General features: G+C 37.6%; 1 protein-coding gene and 1 long non-coding RNA gene across 7 annotated transcripts in view; one reads left to right on the top strand and one right to left on the bottom strand.

Annotated features, from left to right (window-relative positions):
- The window catches only part of LOC106878934 (CKLF-like MARVEL transmembrane domain-containing protein 7), a 55,244-nt gene that overhangs the window by 426 nt on the left and 33,549 nt on the right, over positions 1–21,269 (bottom strand). For all 4 annotated transcript variants that reach the window (XM_014928300.3, XM_014928302.3, XM_014928301.3 and 1 more), the window contains exons 2-4: positions 4,216–4,355; positions 2,037–2,210; positions 1,101–1,199 (exon numbers count right to left, since the gene is read on the bottom strand). In XM_014928300.3, coding sequence (XP_014783786.1) covers positions 1,101–1,199; positions 2,037–2,210; positions 4,216–4,338 — 396 coding nt within the window. In that variant the 5' untranslated portion in view covers positions 4,339–4,355. The remainder of the gene's footprint in view (positions 1–1,100; positions 1,200–2,036; positions 2,211–4,215; positions 4,356–21,269) is intronic.
- The window catches only part of LOC128247308 (uncharacterized), a 66,490-nt gene continuing 57,768 nt past the window's right edge, over positions 12,548–21,269 (top strand). For 2 of the 3 annotated variants that reach the window (XR_016241468.1, XR_016241469.1), the window contains exon 1: positions 13,591–13,830. This is a non-coding gene — a long non-coding RNA (uncharacterized LOC128247308). Of the gene's footprint in view, positions 13,974–21,269 lie in introns of all 3 variants that reach the window. The other variant, XR_008263683.2, reaches the window with a different exon arrangement.

Here is a 21,269-nt window from a genome sequence, read left to right as displayed (position 1 = left end):
AGACTGGAACAACATGCAACGGAAGTGTTTTGCTCAAGAACACAATACACCACTGGTCTGGGAATCAAAACCGTGATCTGAAGATCTTGCATGCAATACCTTAACTACCAGGTACATGCCTTCTCATTATTAATAATACATATGTATACATTGCTTTCTAACAAGTACATGATAATTAATCTATCTGTTTGTCTGTCTGTCTCTCTCTCTCTCTCTCTATATATATATATATATACACATATATATATATATATATATATATATATATATATATATATATATATATATATATATAGGGCAAGCGAAAGCAAAATTGTGATGGTACCTGTACCAGTGGAGCGCTAAGAGCACCATTCAAGCGTGAACATTACCAGCGTTGCATTCCTGGCACGTAAAAAGTCATTCGAGCGAGATCGTTACCAGTGCCGCTGGACTGGCTCCTGTGCAGGTGGCACATAAAATACACCATTTTGAGCATGGCCGTTGCCAGTACCGCCTGACTGGCCTTCATGCCAGTGGCATGTAAAAGCACCCACTACACTCTCGGAGTGGTTGGCATTAGGAAGGGTATCCAGCTGTAGAAACTCTGCCAAATCAGATTGGAGCCTGGTGTAGCCATCTGGTTCACCAGTCCTCATTCAAAACGTCCAACCCATGCTAGCATGGAAAGTGGACGTTAAACGATGATGATGATGATGATATAAATATATATATATATATATATATTTTTATATATATATCATCATCATCATCATCATCGTTTAACGTCCGCTTTCCATGCTAGCATGGGTTGGACGATTTGACTGAGGACTGGTGAAACCGGATGGCAACACCAGGCTCACACGACAGGCTTCTTTCAGATTCCATCTACCAAATTCATGTACAGGGCTTTGGTCGACCTGAGGCTATAGTAGAAGACACTTGCCCAAGGTGCCACACAGTGGGACTGAACCCGGAACCATGTGGTTGGTAAGTAAGCTACTTACTACACAGTCACTCCTGTGCCTATAATGCTTAGAATGTGTTACAGTACCGAGATCAAAATCTTTCTAAATAATGAAATAAAATTCCTTTGAACATGAAATATTTGTGAAACTCACTGTGGCTGCTACTATGCTACTTCGGCTGTAAGCTCTAATTGCAGCAATGATACCAGCAGACAACAAACATATTGTAAATATACTGTAGAGTATGGCTTCCTGGAAAAGAATAAAAATCAAAAAGAAAACATTGTGAATAGATATAATCTTTAATGATTTTTTTTCAAACATACAAACAAGGTTTCAGAGTTTAGGAGGAAGTGGAAAGGACACCCATTTGTGTGTGATTAAAATATTAGTGACAGGACTTGACCCTTTGGATGCCATATAAATTTTTGCTGTTAAAAGCGAAATCGTGATGGCACCTGTGCCCAGCGTCGCCTTTCTGGCACTTGTGCCCGTGGCATGTGTAAGGTCTTTCGAGCAAGATCATTGCCAGTGCCCCTGGACTGGCTCTTGTGCGGGTGACACATAAAATACACCATTTCAAGCATGACCGTTGCCAGTACCGCCTGACTGGCCTTTGTGCCGGTGGCACGTAAAAGCACCCACTACACTCTCGGAGTGGTTGGCGTTAGGAAGGGCATCCAGCTGTAGAAACTCTGCCAAATCAGATTGGAGCCTGGTGTAGCCATCTGGTTTCACCAGTCCTCAATCAAATCGTCCAACCCATGCTAGCATGGAAAGCAGACGTTAAACGATGATGATGATGATGAAAATTTATGTGCAGTAAATTCACTATATTTTTTAAATACACAAAATATTGTAACAATTTTTTTACACAATTCTTAATCATATTAAATTATAAAAATATAAGATTTTTTTAAACATTGAATGGGTATGAGGGTCCAGTTGAGTAAAATAGGAATCAAAGGATCCATAGACAAAAAAATGGTTGAGAACCACTGATGTAGATGGCTCATGATAAGAAACATTCAAAGTAAATGATATTAACAAAAAATAACAAAGAGATAAAGAAAACAAAAACACACTCACTGCTACATGAAAACGATGGATATTCTGATTACTGAAGGCATGGCAGATGTGGAAGAAGAAAGAAAGGAGACTCCAAGCAAATGCAGCAATAGCAACAAACTGCACCCATGCACCACCCCAACGTGTCCACCAGGGGTTGATACACGCACAGATGAAAGCAATCAGAGTGAAGACCTGAAATAAACATTGATAAGTTTTGTTTTGTTTTGTTTTTTTATTTCATGTTAGTATTTTTGTTAGCCCCAGGGCCATCCTAGTCAAGCAAATATGTAATGTAACCAACTATTTTCAGATGTATATCTGTTCTATCTTTATACAAAAATAGTTGTTAAGTCACCTTCAAATGTTTAACTGTTATTTCTAGCAGACTGAGTAAATATGTAAAGGCTTTTTCATTGTCTCATATCTTTATCATCACCAGTGGTGTCAATGGTAGCATTATTATTACCATTATAATCATCAACAAAGATGCAGGATGGTAGAATCACCAGTGTCAGACAATAAACTGCAGCAGCCTACATCTCATTATATTCTGAGTTCAAATATGGCCAGAGTAGACATATTATAAATTTACTTTTATTCTTTTATTCTTTCACTTGTTTTAGTCATTTGACAGCAGCCATACTGGAGCACCGCCTTAAAGGGTTTTAATTGAAGAAATCAACCTCAGAACTTTGTAAGCCTAGTACTTATTCTATCGGTCCATTTTGCCGAACTGCTAAGTTATGGGGACATTGGTTGTCAAGCAATGGTGAGGTGACAAACACAGACACACACACACATAAATATATACATACATACATACATATATATATATATATATATATATATATATATATATATATATATATATATATATATATATATATATATATATATATATATATATATACACACATACACACATACATATACATATACAAAGGGCTTCTTTCAGCTTCCTTCTACCAAATCCACTCACAAGGCTTTGCTTGGCCTGAGACCATAGTAGAAGACACTTGCCGAAGATGCCATGCAGTGGGGCTGTATCTAGAACCGTATAGTCAGGACGCAAGCTTCTTACCTGTGTCTATAGGCATAAAATTTTCTAATTTTTTAATATAAAGTGAAATAGAAAAAAACAAAGTAACTCAGGATTATCGATATTTGCAAATAGTAAGTGCAAAAAGTTTACAAAGTTATATTCTATTTGGTCAGTTCTGATAGAATAGACCTATTATCAAAGGTGTTCCTCTTTCCAGAATTAATAAAATAAGTAGCAATCAAATACAAGAAGCAGACTTGGGTCGAAACAACAATATATAAATAAATTACGAACAATACTTCAGTAAAAAAAAAATGACATAACATAGATGCTGCATGCACACTCAAAACTTAGAAATCACCTGAATGTGAGCCAAAAAGAAATTAAGGTTGCACAGAGTAAAACAACTAAAGAGCTATTTCCGTCCTATATTTATGCATGTTGTTGTGATACAAGCTGAAAGGGACATTTTGATTATTTACTAGTGGATTCAGTCTGTTGGAAAGATGTAGTAATATCTTGTGTACATCAGCTCTTGATATACTCTGAAACTTTCTTATAAACTAAAATTCTTCATTAAAAGAGGATACTCAATTCACTCTTCCCCAAATACTAATATACAATATATTTTTAAAAGATATATGTATATTGTCTCATAAAGTTTATCCTTTATATAAAGAGAAATACACTAGTACTTTCACCTTATTTACACCTTAGCCAATATATTTTTATATTGTAAACACCCTAATACCAACAAAGTCACCAAGGTTATGTTACCTATTATCTTAATTTCATTGTTATTCCAGATGTTAACTTCCCCAGTATGTCTAGTATTCCTAAATTTCTGGTTTTCTGTTGGTATACCAAGACTACAAAGTGTTAACTTCAAAATCCCCACCCAAATACAGAGATCCCATCAAGAAAAATATTGTCTCTATATGAAATAAATGTATGTACAGATATTAAAAATAACAAATTGTAATTTTGGACAGTGTTCTCTGCAATACATATGAATGAGATAAATTAAGAATTCTTGAAGAGAAATAAGAAAAATGTTAATCAAGGAAATTAACTTTTGTTGGGTTGGTTATGAAAGAGTTTGATATTTTGTATTACAAGCTTAAGTTGTGATGATCACTAAGGAATGATACTTACTATCTGTAGCACTTTCAGAACTCCACGCTGGGACATTAAGTAAGACAAATCTAATCTTCCTGAAAGATTCAGGTTGGGCCCTCCAGACTGTTTTGGTATGGTTCCATAGCCAGCAGAAGACATTGCTGATGATGATGAAGCTGAAATATGCAAAACAACATTCTTAGAAATAGGTTTTCATAACAAGAAAGTATTCAAAGATAATGGGAAAAAAAGCACCTCTATCTCAGAATTGATGAAGAGGACCCATACTGAACTTGACTAACCTTGCTTCAAGACCCAACGATAAAACAATGGTTGTCAGTAGCAACAATCGTCAATCTCAATAATGTTTGAGTCGGAAGAGGAGGTCTTTGTATATGTACCTAGAGGTATCTGTATCTATGCATGTATGTATACACATGCACGCACACATGCATGCACACAAGCACACATGCATGCACACAAGCACACATGCACACACACCACACACGCATGCATGCATGCACACACATACATACACACACACACACACAAATGTTTATTCTGCAACTCTAGTTTCATGCTACTGTAATTTTCAAGCAAGAACTGTTACAACTCAGTTTTGGTGGTGTATTAAATTTGTTGGTGCAAGTGTAGTCTTATATTTGTGTATGTTCATTGGTTTGCATTTTGTTTTTGTTGGGTAGTTGTTATTTTTCTGCCTCTTCATTGTTTTTTTTTTTCTGTAGCAAGGTGTTCATGTTTCTTGTGTTTGTTGATGATGATGGTGGAGAGGCCATATTTTTAATTGGCTTATTTGTTCCAGATTTATCTATTAATCTAGTTAAGATTGTTCTTTTGTCAATTTTTATTTTTGTATATTTTTGGCGAAGCTTGTTTTAATATATTTTTTGGTTAAGTCTTTTTCATAATGTTGTGTTTGTAAATGTTGATGCTTCAAGTTAAGATAGGATCGCATAGCTCTTTACCAGGTATATGTCGATTTAACAAAAACCTCCGACACTGTTAATAGGGCCATTCTCTGGACCATTCTTGGTAAACTTGGATGTCTACCTCAATTTGTCAACTTGTTTAAGCAACTTCATAGTGATATGAAAGCTTGTCTTAGCTTCAATGGATCACTATCGGAACCAATTTCCATCGATAATGGAGTTAAACAACGTGATATTGCTGCTCCAACACTTTTTTCCATATATTTTGCTGTAACTACCTTGCACGCATTCCAAGACTGAGATATCTGCGGCTATATTTGCTTCAGAACCACAGGTAAGGTCTTTAATGTCAAACACTTTAATGCACAGTCGAAGACATTCCAGGCCCTTGTTCAAGAGCTCCTTTATGCTGATGATGTAGTTCTCATTGCTCACACTGAGGAGGACATACAGGTTATATTGGATCTCTTCTCTAGAGTTTGTGTTGCTTTTGGATTTACCATCAGTCTAAAGAAAACAAAGATCATGTTCTCTCAACCACCAGGCCAACTCTATGTGGAACCTAACATCTTTGTCCAGTGTACAAGATTAGATGTGGTTAACTCATTCATCTACCTTGGCAGCACTCTCTCTAGAGATGGATCCCTTGATTCTGAAATAAACCTGAGAATTGAAAAAGCCAGCAAAGCATTTGGATGGCTTGAAAATTGTGTGTGGTTTGATAGAGGTATCACCATCAAAACCAAGCTTAGTATCTATGAATCTTGCATTTTAACGGTCCCCCTGTACTCTTCTGAGACCTGGACAACATATCGGTGCCACATCAAAGCTTTAGAAAGAGTCCATCAGACTTGCCTAAGGAGGATACTAGAATTCAAATGGAATTCAAATGCTGTCAAAAGCAACCTTAAGGCTCTTAATGTGAAAATTGATGACTGGGAGCAGATGACACAAGATTGAGTAGCTTGGAAACAAATGATCTACAATAGATATAAAGCATTTGAAGCTCAAAGAATTGAACAGTCTATCTTGAAATGAGCACTTTGTAGACAGGACTTAATTACAATCCCAGACACTTTTCTGCTTTAAAATATTTGTAAGGTCTGCAGCAGAGTTTGTTTGTCAAGAGCAGGACTTGCTAGTCATATAAGACTTCATGACAGGATTTGTTAATTGAAGAGCTGGCCTTTTTCTGTAAAGAAGTGGCAATCATCATAAGGATGTTTGTTTAATCTGGGCTTACTGTTTGTAATTTGATTCTTGTGGGAGTGTTTTTCACAAAACAATAACATGTCAAAGAAAACAACAAACAGTGGCAAACTCATTCAACTGTACCAGAACAAGGATATGCTCATTGCATTGAAATTATTTATGAACAAATATAGTTTATAAAGTAATAGTATCACAAGTTAAACAGTCTGAAAAGCACTACATTGGCACTGCTTGTGGACTATTCAAAGACAGATACAGCATGTATAGACACATTCTAGAACTTATCTAAATGAAATGTGACATTCTTGTCTAAAGACATCTGGGAGTTGAAAGAAAACATAAATGCAAATATAAAATTGGAAATAATACATCAGAGATACTGGTTCTGACCCTATGCACTACTGAAAAATAACATATGGTCAGACAAAGTACACATACTCAAAACAATAGAGTAAGACCTGTGTTTAATAAAGGGAAATAATAAATTAAGACTACTGTGTAATAGAGTGGACAAACTTATAAATTAGCAGTTGACATAGTTAATGTTTGTAAGTCTTTGTTTAGTTGATAGACATGTATGAAGTGTGTATCATTAATTATGATTTAAGTCTAAGTTATTAATAAATCATTATTCAATTTGTTTTTATCATCCTGTATATAAAGTTCTTATAGTGGAGGTAGATCACATGCTAAAGTGTTACAGGGTAAGAAACAGGAGACTATACGCTAAAAGTAATTTCACACCGTAGACAGGATACTGCGGTAGACCACACGCTAAAGTAGGCTACTGTGATAGACTGCACGCAAAAGTAGCACTATCCCAATTTATTTATAGGTGAATGCTTGAGTATCAACCTGTAGTTTCATCAGAGTTTCAAACATGAAGTGCAATTTTATTTGGGCAAACATTTACATTTAGACATATTCTTTTATTCTCTTACTTGTTTCAGTCATTAGACTGTGGCCATGCTGGGGCACCACCTTGAAGAATATTTGTCAAATGAATTGGTCCCAGTACTTTACTTTTGTTACTTTTTAAGCCTGGTACTTATTCTATCAGTCTCTTTTGCTAAATTGCTAAGTTATGGGGACATAAACACACCAACACTGGTTGTCAAGCAGTGGTAGGGGACACACACACACACACACACACACACACTCACACATACACTCACACACACACTCACACATACACTCACACACACAGAGGAAAGTATTACAAATGAAAGATCACATATGTATGCAGGGAATGAAAAACAGGAATTCGAGAACCCCCTCCCAGAATTAGAATAACATAATTTTAAAGTGTGTATAAAGCTAAGTATATGAAGAATTTCTATAAGAAGTAGAAAAAATGTAAAGAAAGATGTAAAAAGAGAACTATCAGTAAAAAAATGTACTTAAAAAGCTATATTCTTGGAATACAGGTACAGAATCCAAAACAATAAGTGGAAGAGAAAAAGAAACTAGAGAAAAGAGATAGAATGCAAAGAGAAAGAGGAAATAGAAAAGTGTTTAGATCTTTGTCAGAATCACCATTCTTAATTGTCAAGGTGAGAATGAGAGAGGAGTGAGAGAGTAAGGATATATTATACAGATAATAATGTATGTGTGCTAGTGTATGTTGATAAGAGAGGGGGGGGGACTAAAAGCAATGTTAACAGAAATATATTCATACAATACACTCACAAAAAGGATGGACATACAACTTAAGTATCTATATATACCTATAGAAATACATATAAGTACACACATATACACACAAAGAACATAAGTATACATACATCTATTTAAAGACACACAGATATATATACACACATACATACATACATATATATATGTGTGTATATGCATGTTTATTTTAAATATATATAAAATAGATATGCATATACATACTCACACAGGTACACACACACACACGCACACACACATTGAAATGTTAGCGCCAAGCAGTGTTTAAGCATAAGGAAAATTTAGGTTAGTTAAATTATGTTTGTGACATATTTCAACTGCTAAAAGGCAAATTCACTGCAGTTACCATGGAGAAAATATCTCTCTTCTGGTAAAAAGATGTGAAAACACTTGGTTTATTCAGTGTTGCCATCTGTCAGGAATCCCAGACATTGATGTTTTGAGATTTTTGACTCTTGTCAATGGAATGTACCTAAGAGAGGCAACTCTGAACAAACTTATAAAGCAGTTGAAATATGTCACAAACATATTTTAACTAACCTAAATTTTGCTTATGCCTAAACACTGCTTGGCACTAACATTTCATTATTTTCCTCAATCGGGCGATCTACCAGTGCAAATCAGTCAACAACGTTTATTGAATTTTACATACAGCAATTGCTTTATAAGTTTGTTCAAAGTTGCCTCTCTTAGGTACATCCTATTGACATGAGTCAAAAAACTTGAAACATTGATGTCTAGGGTTCCTGATAGTTGGCGACGCTGAACAAACCGGATGTTTTCACACCTTTTTACCATAAGAGAGATATTTTCTCCACAGTAACTGCAGTGAATTTACCATTTAGCAGTTGAAATATATTACAAACATATTTTAACTAACTTAAATTTTGCTTATATATATATATTTAGTTTATAGGTTAGAGACAAGTGTTCTCTATATAGAATACACTTCGAAGTGCTCAAGAGATTTGAACTTGAGCCAGTAGATGAGTAAATGTAATGAGAAGCAAGTTAGGCAAGTCGATTGACACAGAATATTAAATACATTTAATAGAAAAAATGTACATATATGGATATAAAATAGTCTGACTTACAGAAAATAAATATCAAGAGTTAAATAGGTAGAGTGGACTCGATCCATACATAAGTACATTTTTTTATTAAATGTATTTAATATTAAGTGAAAATCACTTGCCTATCTTGCTTCTCATTACATTTACTCATATATATATATATATATATATATATATATATATATATATATACACACACACACACTGATGTACATCCACATACATGTAAGCATATACCTAGACTCACTGAGGCATGTATACTGATGTACAGGCATTCAAATGATGTTCTTATACCTATGAGAGTATACTAATACACAATCAGATACATCCATATATACATATATGTAAAAACACACACACACACATATATGTGTAAAGGTAAGATCCAAGGATTTGGACATACACGCATACAGACACATGTATATAACTACACATACAGGCATGCACCCACACAGATACACACACACAATTAGAAAAGAAAAGAAATTTCAGGTGTGGAAACAAAACCTGGAATCAAAGTTAACTTAGCAAAGACTAAAGTTTTAGTAAGCAAGAAACTGGACAGGACACTTCCCATTTCAGGTAAATGGTTCTCATCAATATGTAGGAAGGGAGTAGGATGAAATTCTATTCTGTGTATCCAGCGTAAGCTCTGGACATACAGTGAAATAAAATGAACGTTAACAGAGAAAGTAGTGTTTATATGTGGAAGATGTACAGGAGCCATAAAAACTACAGATGCATAAGAAATTGATTTCCTCAAATGTTCCAGAAGCTCTCTGGAAGTTGTAGATAATTTCTGCCACCAGGCAGAAATTATAGAGCCACCAAGCAGAAATTAGTAGAGGAAGAGGTTGTACAGAAAGTGTTATTTCAAGAATATGAATAGGATGGAAAAAGTTTTGGGAGCTTTTACCTCTGTTGGCAACCAAAGGTCTTTCTCTTTGAATAAAATGAAAATTGCATGCTGCATGTGTATGAAATGCAATGCTACATGGTAGTGAGACATGGGCCCTGAATGCAGAGGAGATACGAAGACTAGAGAGGAATGAAACTGGTATTCTCCACTGGATGTGCAGTGTCAGTGTACATGTGAAAAAGAGCACGAGCATATTGAGAATGTAGCAGAGACTCGGGTGAAATTCCTCTCTCGCTTTATTATATATACATGTATTTGAATATTGCAGGGAACAGCTAGCCTTTGGCCACTGTTTGGATCCTGTTGTGTCCACTACTCTGATTGGTTGGTATTGGTACAATTTGTCTCTTACTTGATTGTGCTAGTTTGCCATGTATAACCAGTTGGAGGTCCTAAATTAGATCACGTGGGACAGCCTGGTCTCTACCCTGTTTGAGCCTACTATTTCTTGTAAAAAAACTCAGCTTTTTCTCTTTCCGGCATCTTTGGTTCCAGACCTTTTAAGGTCTAGCCACTGACCACAAAAACAGCCAGTTTCAGCGACAGTGGTGACTGCACCACCACAGCAGCTACGTTGAGACTTACCAACTTCATCCAACAGCATTACGGCAACCTCCGCCTTTGTTGTCACCATCATGTTCTTAACGTCGTTGCTGTCATCTCTCTGTGTACACAGTTCAGTAGGCAATTCACCCAGGTTTCAACACTCCACTGTTCTGGAATTACTTCACCACGGATCAACAGTGAATATACAACCTGCATGAACTCCTGTATCAAGTGACCCAGGCGGCAGCATCACAGCCACGACTTCACGTATGACATATACCTGCAACTGGCTCGGTACCATGGTTGCGACTTTTTGATACAGTATTTCAGCTATCATGTATGACACAGTTGCTTTGCAAGTCATTCAGAGAGGCTATTAAACCAAGATTTACTCACACACACCCTTATCCATACATACACATTCGTTTGTATGGTGCATACACACATACATACAATTGACGATGCCACTCAGTTCATACCATGAGGCCAAACCAAGGAGATTTACTTGCACGCACCCTTATACATACATATTCCTTTATTTAACACTAATGTACATACATATATCTAACTAAACATACACTCACATGCATGTATGTGTGTGTGCATAATAATGGGCTTTACGAAATAAGTTCATAGCATAGACGAAGAGAATTTTAAATATTTAATATGGACGAAAGCAAAATACAAATTATGTGATAATTACAAACTACCAAGTGAAGCTAGACATTCCTTTGACGCTCTTCTATCAGAAATGCTGTGAATCAGTCACTAATCAGATGGAAACCTGTCACCAACGTTCACTCAAAGAGAGAATCTCTTTGTTGCTAGCAGTGTTAACAGCTCCCTAAACTTTCATTATTCAAGCTACAAGGCTTTGCGAATACCCAGCACTATAGTTAATTAGGTTACCGAAGTAACAGAAGCTGTTTACACATATTGAAAGAGTTTCTTTCACGTATGTTCTGATAACTAATTTACTCCAGCGCACCTGCTTCGTATTAAGTCTTTCTTCTTTTTCAGCTCGCCTCTGATCGCCAAGCATATCTTGCGTATCCATAATTTATATTACGTACATCATTTGCCATTACTGTCTATGGGTACCCTGACTTAACAGCTTGACTACTTTTCAGTCAAATTTTGTTCTCCCTTACCATTTTTTTTACTCCCAAATTTATCGAGTTACCCGGCCGTGTAATTTTAGTCCCTTTTATTGTACTCCTTAAATTAAAATTAAATCAAAGTGTAATTAAAATAAAGTTCATATTCAAAATTCAGATTGCAATATGGTTGGCTGCGATTGAAATTTTTTGATATCATGAAACACACTGATGACAAATACACTACGATATACAGTACGTTTGTGAACGTAAATTGAATGTCTGGTCGTGTACATAATCTCTGTATGATCGTCGGTACACAATAGATTTTGTGAGTGCATTGTAAATTTATTTTCCATAACTTTAAGTTGTTGAGTGGCAAACAAAGGCGAAGGTAAAGAATACGTACACCACCAGTTTTCGGCATAACAAAAGCCCTAACCCTAGCCATCGGGTGTACTTATTCTTTACTTTTGCCATTAAAACCATTTTTCTCGTTTTCTTAATATTCCTCTTTGTACCATTTCGACATAATACCACGTGCTTTTCTTGACAACTTTACTGCTACAAACGAAGAATACCAAACAGGCAATGCCAAAATTTGGGGTCAATGCAGTTTCGAACCTCTCCAAAATTTCATTAAAAGATATCCAATTTTCCTAATAGTTATGAGGGAAAAAATCGGATCTTGTGAATTTTCTTGAAGTCCTCTCTCCACCGTCCAGTTCGTTGGCGCAAATTTTTGTTTTCATATTCGTTTAATACACATTTTTTTTTTTTTTTTGGTGGCCGGGTATTAAAGTAAAATTCCATGTATCATGGTGCGAGACAAATTCATAAATATGGTTGCACAATGAAAAAAAAAGTTAAGGGCGATTTGGCTGTTGCTTTGAGTGTGCTTAAATTGCGCTGAATAGCCAATAGGATTGTTCGGTTTGGCTCACTCCTGAAAGGTGTCCATTTTCGAAGATTAATTTCTTTCTCTTTCATAGTATTTTCCCCACAGATTTCTTTATAATCGGTTCGTTGGTCCAAATTTTTGTTCTCATATTCGTTTAATACACATTTTTTTTACACCTATTACACTTGTTTTGTTTTGGTGGCCGGGTGTTAAAATATACATTAACCAAAATTTCTTTCAAGATTGAGAAAAAAAATTGAATTATCTTAATCGATTTACTCAGTTGAATCGTGTCGAGAAAGAAGGGAACAGAGTGAAGACAATTTCGTGCAAGATTATCTAGATTCAAAAATATCTTTGTAATCAACCGCGAAGAAAATACCAAATTTATTGAACAAGAAGTGAGATAAGAGACACTTGTTGACTGTTATGGGAGTTTTAAAGCAAATTTGTGCAGTTCAAAATAATTTTCGTCTTTTAAAATCAATGAATTATTTTAGCGTTACAGAATGTCTCAAACCAATTGGAATTATAAATCTTGCAAAAGTATTTTTATAAAGAACCAAAGGTTGCGATACGAATTTGTTCTCAATGGAACGCAGGAAAAACAAATGTTATGGACGTATATTTCTGACATCAGTGGACCGTCACCACACATTCCCTTCTCTTTTTTTTTTTTTTTTTTTTTTACAGAAACCCCACATTCCGAATCTGTAAAAAGATTGGTATTTCAAAATTTAATAATTTTTTTTTACAGATTCGGTATTTCGGTAGCTGAAAATGTGGGTTTCTGAAAAAAAAAAATCGATTCTAAAACTAATCGATTCTAAAAATGTTGTCAATCTAGGCACCGGCGCATGCGCATTGAGGCTTTTAGCTCAAGAATCAAAAGACAGATCAAGTACGTCAGCGGATCTTTGGGGGATACGAAATGGTCTCGTGTGAACGAATGTATGTACAGAAAAAAATGTATGACTTTACAGCCAGAAATAGATTCCAAAATTTCGATACATTTCTAAAACATATTGCCGAGGTAAATTCCAACGGCACACACGTAAAATAAGAAAAGTGAAAATAATATCAAAGAAATTTCATGTTAAACCCTTGGTCTGCATAATTTTCAATAAATACCAGCGTCCTACACTTCAATATTCATTGAAAATGTGCACCCTACTTCACGAAATGTTAAACCAGCTTGCTCCAGAATTTCGATACATTTCTAAAACATATTGCCGAGGTTTATCACCACAAAATTTCAACGGTATGTAAATGCGCGACATTTTGTAGAAAAAACACCTTCAGTCGTAAAAAACAAAAAAAATTGAACACTTTAGTTTCACTTTCTGTCACATTGTACCTCATTTTACCCCGGGAATTTTCTCTGAAAGACATCTCTGCAGAAAGGTCAGTAGATTGATTACATATTTCTTTCGTTATTTTATCGCAAATATCCATTTTTGTGAAAGTTATGAGGAAACAAAGCCGAAGGGGCACACTTGTGTAGGAATGCGGATATTAAAGTTAAGAGTGGATCCGACGCGCGCACCTCTCGCATCCGCTAGTCAGTAGACTTGCCTGCACCCGCGATAAAAAAACATCTTCCACATGTAAATATGTGTAAACTGTAAATCGGAGTGGGGTGGGATTTATCTATTTATCTAGAGGAGGTGGGCTTTTGGAGGATGGGACAGAGAAAACAAAATAGGATTTTTGGTATTTGTGAATAATCGTTCCTCCGAAACTCTGCTCCCCCTTATCAGAAAGTTTATAAAACCAGGAACGACTGTCCATTCTGATTATTGTAGTGAATACAATGGAATTGATGTCGAACCACGGTATTCCCATTTCAAAGTGAACCATAGAGAAAACTTTGTGGGTCCAGTAACTAACGTGCATACTAACTCAGTTGAATGTTGCAAGAAAAATGCAAAAAGTAGATTCAAAACTATGATGGGAGTACACACAAATATGATTGAATCCCATCTAGCTGAGTTTCTTTGGAGGGGAAAATATGGGAAAACTAGCGATGAATGTCTTCGGAACATTCTAAAACATCTTTCAAAATGGTTCACTTTTGAATAACGATTACTTTTGAGTAAGTAAATAATATTTTATTTCATTATTTTCACTTTTCTTAATGACAAGTTTTGTGTAAGATTTTATTTCAAAATTTGTTTTATTCTCACTTTTCTTTATGTCTGTTTTTGAGTAACATTTTATTTCAATTTCAAAATTTGCTTTATTTTCATTCATTCAGTCGGTTGTTTGTTTTATTAGATAGATAGATAAATCCCCCCCCCCCCACTCCTAGGAGTGGCTGTGTGCTAAGTAGCTTGCTTACCAACCACATGGTTCCGGGTTCAGTCCCACTGCGTGACACCTTGGGCAAGTGTCTTCTGCTATAGCCTCGGGCAGACCAAAGCCTTGTGAGTGGATTTGGTAGACGGAAAATGAAAGAAACCCGTCGTGTATATATATATATATATATATATATATATATATATGGCACTATCATGCTATTAGCTGTCAGAAGTGAAAGTGCTCACTGCCTGCTAGTGAAGTATCTGTCTGTCTGCCTGCATGCCTGTTGCTGGCCTGTCGATTCTTTACCATGACTGGCCGGAGCGAGCTATATGTCTGTCTGTCTCTCTCTCTATCTATCTATCACTCGAAAGTTCGCGCGTCCGCGCTAGCTAGTCGTGAGTAGAAAACACAAATTTAATATAAAAACATATTTCCTGAAATTGCAAATTATTTAAAATATAAAAATATAATTTTCAACAGAGAGAATTTATCAAAATAGAAAACAAATGAAGTTTGAAGTTTAAAAATAATAGGATCGACCACTCACGACTAGCTAGCGCGGACGCGAGTACCCTTATACTCTGTGTTTTCAAACGCATGGATATAGGTGTCAAATTTGTTCCAATAACTTTCGAGTGATAGATAGATAGATAGAGAGAGAGACAGAAAGACAGACATATAGCTCGCTCCGGCCAGTCATGGTATTAGCTGTCAGTAGCCAAAGAATCGACAGGCCAGCAACAGGCATGCAGGCAGACAGACAGATACTTCACTAGCAGTGAGCACTTTCACTTCTGACAGCTAATAGCATGATAGTGTATATGTATGTGTGTGTATATGGTTTGTGTCTGCTTGTCCCTCCATCATCGGTTGATAACAGATGCTGGTGTGTTCACGTCTCCCTAGCGGTTCGGCAAAAGAGAACGATAGAATAAGTACTAGGCTTACAAAAAATAAGTTCTGGGGTCGATTTGCTCGACTACAGACGGTGCTCCAGCATAGCCGCAGTCAAATGACTGAAACAAGTTAAAGTGAAAGGTATATTTATATACCCCACAAAAAAACACCCCTTTTTTTATTTAACTTTTTTTTCTACACAAACTCCCGTTTTAGGCTACGAAGATTACGAATCTGCAAAAAATTGGCAAAAATCGGTATTTTAAACCTCCACCCCACTAAATTCTTCATTTTAAACTTTTTCAAAATTTATTTTGTCAAAATATGCGGAAAAAAACGAGGATTATGATTCTGAAAAAAAAATTTTCCAAAACTTTTTCTGGTTAGGGTTTTAGGGTTAAGGTTAGGGTTTCAGGGTTAGAGTTACGGAAAAAAGTGAAAAATTAAGAAATTAGGGGTAAGCAATAGAGGGCTTAGTAAATTAATTTGGTATCTAAAAGACCACAATAACCAATTTAATTTAGATTGGTTGATTCTCTTAATTTCGTTACCTTATGATAAAGGCAAGGATTTCTGTCTTCTCTGTAATTCTGAACTATTTTTAATTCTTTTTTCTAAAAATCCCCGTGTCAACACGGTTATAGAGCGTACATACCGATGTAAACATTGGCAGAAACACACCTTTAGTTCATATAAATGATATCTGTCATTATATATAATTTACACATTAATTTTCTTCTTACATTTCACATTCACTGGTTATATCTTCTTCCATGACTTTAGGGTTTTATTTAATTTACATATTGTTATATACTTCTCATTTATTTGAGTTTTTTCTTTCCTTTACCCCTCCTCTTTCTATAGGCTACCTTTGACGTTATATCCTCTAACATTTTTTTAAAAAACAAACGTAATAGCGTTCAGTTAATCACTATGCAAATATCCATGATATTCTATTAAAATGTTTTTATTGACGAGTTTCATTTCTTCATTTCCCTGAAGAGAAGATTACATTGTTCTACACCATTTTATTCCTTTGGAATAATACCAGTGATATCTTCAAAACATGAGCCTGCATAGATGGAGGAATTGGGAATAGGGGATGGAAAGCTTGATGTGTTTAGGGTGGGAGGAGGAGAAGTTGAGGTATGAGTGTGAGTATGTGTGTTTGTAGTGGATGGAGGTGGTGAGAGTGGAGTGATTGATGCTGATTGAAATGTCAAGAAAGGAGACAGAGGTGTCAGATAGTGCAGGAGAAGTGGAGGGCAGGATGGAAGGATTTGACAAAAGATAGGAAGGAGTCAAGATGTTCGCGGGAGAGTGAGGTCACACCGATACAGTCGTCAATATAACGGCCATATAGTTTGGGAGTGGGACCAGTGAAACATGAGAATTTTCAGGGTATAAAGAGTAAGGAAAGATAATAGATATAAAATAATATTTTTGACTGAGGTGAGAGAGGCTGGTGTTTGAGAACCACTGTGCTTAATGCTTTCTGATTTGTGTCTGGTGGATGTCTTTATTCCAGAAACCAAGGAAGGGAAGGATTTAAAAATTTGAAATATTGATAAAAATGTTTTTCAAATTCACAATCTATTTACCTTTTTTATATATATCTTGGACTATATTGTCTAATGGGTCATTCATTTTAAAAGACATTTGAAGGGTGTAGTGTAAAGTGGGATAAGCTGTTTCTAATTATTAGCTCAGTGTCGTTTGTTATGATATGGCGTACCTCCATGTATGCTCAAATGACTGAAAGATTGATGTCAAACAAGTACAGGTTCTCTGAAAGCAGCTGAAATGGGTAGCTTAATAGAAAATTGATTTTGTAAAATCTTTCTTTCAGAAAACAAAAGACTGTATGCAGAGGTTATTAAAATTCTGTAAAGCTTTCTTCTTTAATGTAAAATCATAATCTTTGGTTCAAAATACAGGAATGTGAAGGAATCTTTGAACAACAAAATATGTTTGGTAATTGTTAGTGATCTTTTGTTTTGTGGACAAATAAATACAAAAGGTCACCTAACCATCCAACATGCCCTCCTATATAGTTGTATATAAATATCTATGAATGTATGTGTGCATATGTGGTAGGAAGTTTGCTTCCCAACCACATGGTTCTGGGTTCAGTCCTGCTATGTGGATCCTTGGTCAAGTATCTTCAACTATAGCCTCAGGCTGACCAAAACCTTGTGAGTGGATTTGGTAGACAGAGACTGAAAGAAGCCTGTTGTATCATCATCATCATCATCATCATCATCGTCGTTTAACGTCCGCTTTCCATGCTAGCATGGGTTGGACGATTTGACTGAGGACTGGTGAAACCGGATGGCAACACCAGGCTCCAATCTAATTTGGCAGAGTTTCTACAGCTGGATGCCCTTCCTAACGCCAACCACTCAGAGAGTGTAGTGGGTGCTTTTACGTGTCACCCGCACGAAAACGGCCACGCTCGAAATGGTGTCTTTTATGTGCCACCCGCACAAGCCAGTCCAGGGGCACTGGCAACGATCTCACTCGAAAATCCTACGGGAGCCAGTCAGGCGGTACTGGCAACGGCCACGCTCAAAATGGTGCATCTCATGTGCCACCCGCACAAGAGCCAGTCCAGGGGCACTGGCAACGATCTTACTTGGCTTGCCGGGTCTTCTCACGCACAGCACATTTCCAAAGGTCTCGGTCAGTAGTCATCGCCTCGGTGAGGCCCAATGTATGAAGGTCTTGCCTCACCACCTCAGCCCAGGTCTACCTGGGCCTACCTCTTCCACGGGTTCCCTCAACTGTTAGGGTGTGGCACTTTTTCACGCAGCTATCCTCATCCATTCTCACCACATGTCCATACCAGCGCAATCGTCTCTCTTGCACACCACAACTGATGCTTCTAATGTTCAGCTTTTCTCTCAAGATACTTACACTCTGACGGGTATTCACATTGACATTACACATCCAACGGAGCATACTGGCTTCATTCCTTGCGAGCTTACGTATGTCCTCAGCAGTTACAGCCCATGTTTCACTGCCATGTAGCATGGCTGTTCGTACGCATGCGTCATACAGTCTGCCTTTTACTCTGAGTGAGAGTCCCTTTGTCGCCAGCAGGGGTAAGAGCTCTCTAAACTTTGCCCAGGCTATTCTTATTCTAGCAGCTACACTTTCAGCGCACCCACCCCCACTACTAACTTGGTCGCCCAGATAGTGGAAGCTATCGACTACCTCTAGTTTTTCACCCTGGAATGAGATAGAAGTTGTTTCCTGTTTGTTTACAGTCTTTATTGCACCTGAACATCTGCCACAAACAAAAACTAACTTGCTAGTTAACCTGCCTTTGATGTTGCTGCGCCTCTTATGTGTCCATAGCTTGCACCGGGTACATCTTATAGAGTTACTACCTACTCCTTTTCTACATACTGAGCAGGGCCATCTACCTGAAGGGGTTTGTGTTTTATCTACCTTCCTACTTATTAGGATTTTGGTTTTAGCTAGGTTGACTCTAAGGCCCTTCAATTCTAGACCTTGCTTCCACACCTGAAACTTCTCCTCTAGTTCTGATAGTGACTCCGCAATTAGAGCAAGGTCATCAGCATAGAGGAGCTCCCAGGGGCAACCTGTCTTGAACTCCTCTGTGATTGCCTGGAGGACTATGATAAATAAGAGGGGGCTGAGGACGGAACCTTGGTGGACCCCTACCTCTACCCGGAATTCATTGCTGTACTCATTTCCAACCCTCACCTTACTGGCAGCATCTCTGTACATGGCTCGCACAGCTCTCACTAACCATTCTTCTATCCTAAGTTTCCTCATTGACCACCAGATAAGGGATCGGGGGACCCTGTCAAAGGCTTTCTCCATGTCAACGAAAGCCAGGTACAGAGGTTTATCCTTAGCTAGGTATTTCTCCTGCAGCTGTCTCACTAGAAATAAGGCATCAGTAGTGCTTTTACCTGGCACGAACCCAAACTGCATCTCATCTAAATTGATTCGCTCCCTAATTAGTTGGGCTATGACCCTCTCTGTAACTTTCATAACCTGATCTAACAGCTTGATGCCTCTGTAATTATTTGTATCTAAAGCGTCACCATTACCTTTGTAGCAGTTGACTATGATGCTGCTACACCAGTCATTGGGTATGACTCCTTCGTGTATCACCTGGTTCGTAATACGGGTGACTAGGCTATAGCCAACACTGCCAGATATTTTGAGCATCTCTGCAGTGATTCCTGATGGGCCGGGGGCTTTCCCGGTCTTCATGCTCTTAATTGCTTTATCTACCCTGGTACTATCAACTCGGATAGCTGGTCCCTCTATTGGGTCGACATACGGCAGGCTCTCTTCCTCCCATTCATTCTCTTTATTAAGCAATCTATCGTAGTGGCATCTCCAGACCTCTTTCTTTGCATCCTCATTTAGTGCAAGCGTACCATCATCCATGCGAACACATTTCTCTCCTACAACATCACTATTCTCTCTCCTACACTGTCTTGCAACACGAAATACCTTGAGTCTTTGGTCCTCACGGCACAGAACATTGGCAAATCTTTTCTTATCTGCTTCCCTTCTGGCTAAATAAACCTGTCGCCTAGCCTCCATTCTGGCACATTGGTACAATTCCCTGCTACCATCGTTCTTCCAGTCCTTCCAAGCCTGTTTCTTTTGTCTAATAGCCCTGTCTACCTCCTTGTTCCACCACCACGTTACTCTGGGTCGGGAGGGGACCTTACACCACCCACAAATCTGGTCGGTGGCTTTCAACAGGTTGTCCCGCAGAAATCTCCAATTGTCTTCCACGTTGTATGATGCTATATCCCCTTCTATTTCGTTAAATGCTTCAAGTAACTTGTCTCTAAGTCTCTGTCCATTTGCAGGGTCTTTAAGCTTCCACACCCTTCTCCTCCAAGCCGGTCTAATTCTGGGCACCCATTTTGCCTTGATCCCAAAGTCGCTAACTACTAATATATGTTGTGGGGTACATTCTTCGCCAGGGTAGGTTTTGGCATTTATAAGCCGCCCTCTTTCTCTATTTCTGGCGAGGATGTAGTCGATTTGGCTAGAGTGTCTGCCGGAGCGGTAGGTGACTAGGTGACTGGCAGGTTTCCTGAAGTTGGTATTGCAGACCATAAGATCGGTTGCATCACAGAACTCCAGCAGTCTGGTTCCCTCCTCGTTGCGGGAACCGAAGCCATAGCCTCCATGTATGCCATGGAAGCCTCCAGCACGACGTCCGACATGACCATTGAAGTCTCCAGCCACAAAGAGAAGGTCCCTGTCACTCGTCGACAAGGTAGTTTGCAAGAGGGTGTCATAGAATTGGTATTTCAGACCATCTGGTAGCCCCAGTTGAGGTGCATAGGCTGAGATGACAGTAGCTAATCTATGATGAAGCACTAGTCTAATCTTAAGTACTCTGTCACTTACTCTAACGACCTCGATTACCTTATCCACCCATTTCTCCGCTAGAAGTATTCCTATGCCCCCGACCCTGTCAGTGTTCCCTGCCCA

This window comes from Octopus bimaculoides, chromosome 1 (genome assembly GCF_046866305.1).
Source record: "Octopus bimaculoides isolate indiv1 chromosome 1, ASM4686630v1, whole genome shotgun sequence".
Classification (NCBI taxonomy): Eukaryota; Metazoa; Mollusca; class Cephalopoda; order Octopoda; family Octopodidae; genus Octopus; species Octopus bimaculoides.
This window is presented reverse-complemented; position numbering and strand designations above follow the sequence as displayed.